At 47.8% G+C, this 6,803-nt stretch overlaps 2 protein-coding genes across 3 annotated transcripts in view; one reads left to right on the forward strand and one right to left on the reverse strand.

Moving 5' to 3' along the window:
- LOC131884958 (transcription factor sem-2-like) overlaps positions 1 to 6,803 on the forward strand; it is a 95,215-nt gene that overhangs the window by 41,305 nt on the left and 47,107 nt on the right. The window lies entirely within an intron of this gene.
- The window catches only part of LOC131884952 (basic proline-rich protein-like), a 7,667-nt gene continuing 1,483 nt past the window's right edge, over positions 620 to 6,803 (reverse strand). Inside the window, exons 1-8 of one of the 2 annotated variants that reach the window (XM_059232850.1) lie at positions 5,222 to 5,674; positions 4,577 to 4,735; positions 4,355 to 4,502; positions 4,010 to 4,220; positions 3,684 to 3,934; positions 3,434 to 3,616; positions 2,181 to 2,284; positions 620 to 2,105 (exon numbers count right to left, since the gene is read on the reverse strand). In XM_059232850.1, coding sequence (XP_059088833.1) covers positions 840 to 2,105; positions 2,181 to 2,284; positions 3,434 to 3,616; positions 3,684 to 3,934; positions 4,010 to 4,220; positions 4,355 to 4,502; positions 4,577 to 4,735; positions 5,222 to 5,527 — 2,628 coding nt within the window. In that variant the 5' untranslated portion in view covers positions 5,528 to 5,674 and the 3' untranslated portion in view covers positions 620 to 839. Of the gene's footprint in view, positions 2,106 to 2,180; positions 2,285 to 3,433; positions 3,617 to 3,683; positions 3,935 to 4,009; positions 4,221 to 4,354; positions 4,503 to 4,576; positions 4,736 to 5,221; positions 5,675 to 6,803 lie in introns of those variants that run through there. The other variant, XM_059232851.1, reaches the window with a different exon arrangement.

The following is a 6,803-nucleotide window of genomic DNA, read 5'->3' on the forward strand; positions in this document are numbered from 1 at the left end:
ATTTTATTCGAGAAATCCTGGGCAACACTTTTTTATCCAGCATTGAATAGTGTAAATAACATTCAATCTTGTTCCTCAGTAAATCAACATGTTAAATATTGTTTCACAACGCAAATTTTCTTTACGTGGCTTGGGGTTAGGCATCTTTTGGTTGCCTTGGCTTTCGAAAAAAAAGTAAAAAGGTGCCCTAAATTGATTGAAGTAGTTCGGTCTGCCAACTCAAATTCGTTGGTAGACCAAATATCATATAAAGATTGAACGGTAATAAATAGACGAATTGTAAGCTTTCATTTTAATAGTACTGGGGATTACATTCCCTTTAGCGGTTAGAAAAGCCCGTGAAAAAACAAACCCAAAAAAGAAAAAAAAAAGAACTCGCCACTTCTTTCATAACCACGGAACACTTTCATTGATACCCGATATTCGACTCGATTTCGTCAATTGGGATTCAGTTTTCTTCTTTCACTTTTTTTAGGGTCGCTATCTAATGTCACTTTTTAGCGATTTCAATATGAATTGAAAAATATGTTTCTTATGCAAATCCCATCCCATCCACTCGACGTTTCATTTGATTTTTCAGGCAGTTTTCGCACTTTTAAGAATCGACGATTCAAATGGCTAATTTAAAAGATCTGGTTTTATTCTGCTTTTGATATAACAAAAGCCCTCAGGCACGAAACTTAAGAGCAAGAAAGATCATTGATCAAGCTACCTTGGAATATATTTGCTGTACAACACATATTGTCGGTCACATTTAATGCGCACAATTATATCAATAATGATTAACTGGCAATATTAGCCACGAGATTTGACGTTCACACCCTTGTTCGGGTCTCATTTTAAGAGGGAGGGGGAGGTCCTTGAGGGGCAGGTGGACCCTGATATCCTGGGTACATTCCGCGAGGTTGATCGTAGCCCGGGTATCCAGCTGGAGGGGCTCCCGGTGCTCCAGGGGGAGGGGGTCCCATTTGCGCTCCATGAGTTGGGGGCCGATATTGACCATATTGGCTGCTCGGCGGGTAACCAGGATAATGGGACGGATAACTCCCGCCCGGGGGAGGGGGACCATACTGGTACGCCTGTCCACCTTGAGGTGGGTACCCTTGAGGAGGCGGAGGAGGGTATTGACCTGGTTGACCATAAGGATAGTGTCCCTGTTGATGAGGATAACCAGGATAGCCGCCACTCGGATATCCCCCCGGAGGAGGGGGGTAAGGCCCATGGGGCGGAGCGCCATGTGGACTATGAGGATGTGGATACGGATGACCACTCGGTGCGCCGCCGGGAGGCGCTTGAATACCCATCGGGGGACCGGCACTGGAAGTGGGCGCGCCACTCGACACTGGCGGATGATTTGAATCTTGGGAGTGGGCCGAGCTGGGTCGATGGGGCGACATGGCCTCATGTGGCCTCTGAGAAGGTGACGCCGCATTCGTAGGCCTTTGCGGAGATTGAGCGGGAGCACCACTACTGGAGCTGGGAGGCGCATGGCTGGGACCCGCTCCAGAGTTGCTTGGAGGAGGGGTAGCCGACGCTACCGCTGACATTGGCACAGGACTGGATGATGGGCCTGGCGCTGTTGGGGGAGTGGCATTGCCTTGTGAAGCCGAGGGTGACTGGGAAGTGGGGATGGGCGGACCACCAGTGGATCCTGGAGAGGAACCGGGACCCGAACTAATCGAAGGGCCACCTGGATATGGGGGATGTCCACCAGGGTAGGCTCCCGGATGAGGACCGGGTTGAGAGGAAGGTGGACCTCCGGTTGGGGGAGGATACTGTCCAGGGTACGTGCTAGGTTGGGAGCCCGGTGGGCCAGGATAAGGATACCCCCCGGGAGGCGGGGGTCCCCCCGATGAAGGAGGATAACCCTGTGGTGGGTAATGAGCGGGTCCGCCTTGAGGAGGTGGATATGAGCTCGATGTTTGGGTGGTGGGTGGGTATCCTCCATATTGCTGGTTGTACTGGGTGTAGCTCGGAACTGGAGGCGCACCTGCTCCACTGGGGGTCGTTGCTGGGGGATAATTGCTCCTACTTTCCACACTCGAGACGGTCGAGACTGGCGGTGGAGGTGTGTAATGATTCGAACCATGGCCGTATTGACCGTACTAGATTGATTGAAAGGCATGGTCAACTTCTGTAAGGTACGGTGGAGGATGAATATGTGCGGAAGTGACCCTTACCTGTTGCCCTTGGGGTGGTTGGTTGGGATATCCGGGATAATTTCCATGAGACGGATAGCCGCCGGGCCCTGGTGGTCTATAGCCTCCTGGCTGACCCATCGGACCTAAAGACAAACGGGTTTTGTGATTATGATGGAAACACCTAGCAGAGGATGTTTGATAAAAGCTGAAAAGCAAGGGACTCAATGTCCCTAACAAAGATGGTAAGTTGCAACTGAAAATAAGCATTGCGATGGATAAAGTCAGTGTCGCTAGAGTCCATTCAGGTTGATCTCGACTATCTACTATTCTATCTATATCATGCAAAACTAGACATTAGAATCTTATAATATGTCTACTTTGTAAGTGCAAACAAGACTGTCAACTTAAATGGTAATCCTTGTTGTAAAACGGCAACCGACTTGGACTAAAGGTATGAAAATGAATTTAGGGAAGGATGTTCAAAGAGCTGACCTTTCTAGGAAAGAGAATGGGAAGCATACTAGAATAGGTCAAGCCATGGAGCACTCCATGGTCAAGCTCGCCCACATGGGAGAACATTCATGAGAACCGACGGTCATACAATTTGAAGGTATACACGTGCGTCCTTTGAATGACCACATGTCATCTCGGCTTTCCTCTTGAAAATTCATTAACAAATTGTAAAAATCATTTTCTTGCCACAAAAAAAGTCATGTGAAATTTAGAAGCATATGTTTGAGGTTAATGACCATGGACATAACTAACGCTTCGACTTGATGGATTTCATTCAAAGACATTCAAAACATGTGAGTTAGGAATACTTCGCTTGGTTTAATTGATACGTTGCCAAGGGAGATATCAAGGGTCGAGATAATTTTCTAGTTTTCTTTCCTAGTCGTATTTTCCATTCAGGGTTTTGAACGCATGTTAACCTCGATTCATGCATTAGATGGAAATGGAAGGATCAATCAATCTCAAATAGATTGCTTCAATCCAGGTCCTACGATGTATTGCCGAGGAATTTGATTTCAGTATCTAGGTGTTATGTTAAAAAAGTGCATTTCTAAACTTAAACAAGGAGTCACCTTTAGCACTAAATATAAATAAGAGGGACGAAGTGGGTTAGTAGAGTACCAATTCAATTTGGTCTGCTTCAGACCAATTTAGCGAGGTCGTCATTTTAAGAGCGAAAAGGAAAAACGAAACAACGCTTTCACAAAGAAGAGGAGGAAAAAGCGGTAGTAAAGTACACAGCCAAGCAGGAGGAGACTCGCTTGAACAAGACATCAAACCTGGAGGTGGCAACGACCCATAGGGTGGATTGGGGGGCGGAACCATGGACGAGAATGGACCTTCAACATTCAAAGGGATCGCTCCCAAAGGATGTGGAGACAAATGAGTGAGTGGAATGCCCGCTCCGCCCCCCTCATAATGGCCCATGTTCTCATACATGCCCCCACACGGCCCTGAACTGGCTGCAGGCAATAGAAATACACATCAATTAAACCTTCATTCCCAGCAGGCGCCCATTGAGAGCCTCACCATCTGGAACTGCACACGAAGAAGAAGAGGAGGAAGAAGATGTGATTGGCGAAGAATTGCTGTTGCTGTTGTTGTTGTTGTTGTTATTATTATTATTACTGCCTCCACTAGAATTCGACGAATCTTTCCGACTTGACCGATTGCCGCGACCCCAAATTGAGAAGTCGAACTCGTCTGGGTTGTAATCCAAGTTGTGCTTGTCCAAGTATTGTCGGAGCTCGTTCCTGGATCGAAACTTGCGCCCATCGGGACTGTTCGAACGCAAAAGATGATGATCTACATGTTTCCCATCAATCTAGGCACTAGTTACGCAAACGGAGGCCTACCTAACGATATAAACATCCCATTTGCCTGTGGAGGCCCCGCCCTGCCGCTGGGACACTTTTCGTGACCAGCCCTCGGGCAGAGTGACATCCTCATACATGGGCCCACCAGCTCCTCCCGCCACTGACGTGGCTCCGCCCATGGCAACTGGATTTCCCGGATGAGGCGGAGACGTCGAAGTGGGCGGAAAAGGGTGAGTGGGAAAAGAGAAGGCTACATACCATACAGAAGGAAGGATCGATAGCAAATGTGAGAGAACGGTATACATTACATCACATTCAGAGAAAGAGATATCAAGTGAACTAATACACCAAAGAGCCTTAGCAACGGGTATTCAATTTACTTACGTTGGGGAGCTGAACTCGGATTAGGCGGACGGTTGTAGTCTGGGGTATGAGTGCTGGGCGGTCCTTGAGACGGCCCGTTGGGTGGGGGTGGACCCCCTCCTCCATGCGGAGCAGGGGGTTGACCACTAGCCGGCACATGCCCAGGCGGCTAGAATCGACATTAAAATAATTGGTTAGTTATCAATAACGTAAGCCATTCAAAGAGCGGATCAAACCCTGTACCGGCAACAAGTTTTGGAGATTCTGGTTGGAGTCTGCGATCGAGGCCAAATACATGAGATTGCGATGGAGATTCCATTGGTATTGGACCGTTTCCGTGTGTTTGCCCGAGTTCTGGTACTCGGAAATGGTCTTGATGAGGGAGGCATTTTCGTCCAACATCTGCAACAAAGGGAGCCCGTGTTATTGTCCAACCAAGTGCACTTCAAATGGTCTAAAGTGCTGATTTCAGTTTTCGTTGGATCAAATTTGGAGACATGGGACTCGCCCTCAAGTTGATTTGGACCATTCAAGTTTTTCAGAAAGGAAACTATTGTCATGGTGCGCTTCAATGAAGGACTAATCAGGATCAGGAATTTCTTTGGTTAATCTACGCAGTTCATGAAAATGTCTTTTCTGGTTTATTGATCACAAGGCAAACCACCACTTCAGCCTACATGGGTCTCCATACGATAGTTAACATTGACCCTAATATGTTACAAACTACGAGATGCTCAGTTACGTGGTCAATACCATGAAAAAAATAAATAAATTATTCGTGGCGTTGAATTGGGTTTGAGGCGTTTTAGGTTATCCTGACAAAAAGTAACATTTTTCTGTCGATTCTAAGTATCATCCTTTTTCCCTGATGAGTGCTTCTGGTCTTACCCGTTGAATGTTTTGGGGATTGCCCGCGGGGGTCGGGCCCCCGGGTCCACCCGGCGTGGGACTAGGCCGGCCCATGGGGCCCCCAGGCCCAGCACCGGGTGGTGGACCGGGCGGACCGCCGCCACCATTGGTCATGGGCGACCCACCCCCGCCCACCCCTGGATGATTCATGGGCAGGCTGCCGGGCGGCGGACCGGGCAATGACACGTTGGGCGGTCCACCGTGTCCGCCGTGAGGACTACCACTGTTATTGTGGCCCCCGGGGTGGCCATGGCCTGAGGGCGGCGGGAGATACGAGGCAGACATGACCAGCGCGGATCAAAGGCCGCACTCAGTCACGGGCACGGACCACGGGCACGGCTCACAGGCGGAGACTGAGTTTTTTTCGGGTGGATCCCAGTCAGGCCAAACAAGCGAAGCCAACCAATTTGGACCAAGTTCAGCACACAGGCTTGCCAGATTTGGACAATCATTAGCCAGTTGGCCTAGCACAACCGGGATCAAAGTCGTGTTTAAATGGGGTACCTGGCCCGAAAGGGGTATGGATCGAATTGATTCCAGGGGACAACTAACACTCATTATAAGACCTACGGTTTTGATACGGTTACTGGGCCATAAGCGGGTTATCGGTTCGTAAAACTGGACCATTTGGATACTTCAAGTTTATTTCAATTTGAATCATAATCTTCGGATCATTTATTGGTCAATCTTTAAATCTCATTCACTTCATTTCTAATATTACATCAAACCTCCTAGAATACTAGTCAATCGGACCTAGGGGTCGATGGTCAGTACTGACTAGCCCTGTAGTCAGTACTAATTTTGACGACGCAAGCTCAAGCCCTTGCCAGTAAGATTGGTAGCCCTGATTGGCCTGCATCGAATTGGCCTCGGCCAAATCGGATCGTTTATTTTGGCCGGCAGGCCAGCTCCGGCTTCACCGGCCATTTCAGCCTAGCTCGACCGAAGTTTCTCGCGCCGATCCCTCTCTTTTTTTAATTTAAGCCGCCAGAGAGCAGCCCTGTCTAGGGTGTCTACTCCATTGTACCAAATGGGCCCCCGACAAATGAAATTAGCTAAGGCAAATGACACGTAAATTACGTTTATTGTTAATGCTCGTAAAAAAAAAAAGAAGTATCATTCCGCCAATATAAAGTGTTCCCATAGCCTCATGGAAAATCACTCTTCTGACGAATCATTGTGGACAAAAAAACGAAAGGCTTCTAGTGCCCTGAGACCACCTGAGATCTTGAACTTTATTTTTGCACTATTTAAGTATCAGCGGTGGGCATTGTTGACCAAATTGTCAACTCTGTGAAAAGAAAGTTTATTGATTGGAATCAATTATTGATTTATAATGGTCCTAGGGCCTCTCCCTTTTATAATATTCATTGCCCCACTTCAAAAGCTTAGTATTACTGCCAGTCTCTCTTCTTATGCTGACAATACAAAGTTAGTTTCTGGTAGGAATGGCCAAGATTCCACTAGCCTTGCAAAGGATTTAGATAGAATTTACTCTTGGGTAACTGAGAGTAATATGGCCCTGAACGGAATGAAATTCCGCTCAATGACATTTGGGTCA

Source organism: Tigriopus californicus, chromosome 8 (assembly GCF_007210705.1).
Source record: "Tigriopus californicus strain San Diego chromosome 8, Tcal_SD_v2.1, whole genome shotgun sequence".
In the NCBI taxonomy this organism is placed as follows: domain Eukaryota; kingdom Metazoa; phylum Arthropoda; class Copepoda; order Harpacticoida; family Harpacticidae; genus Tigriopus; species Tigriopus californicus.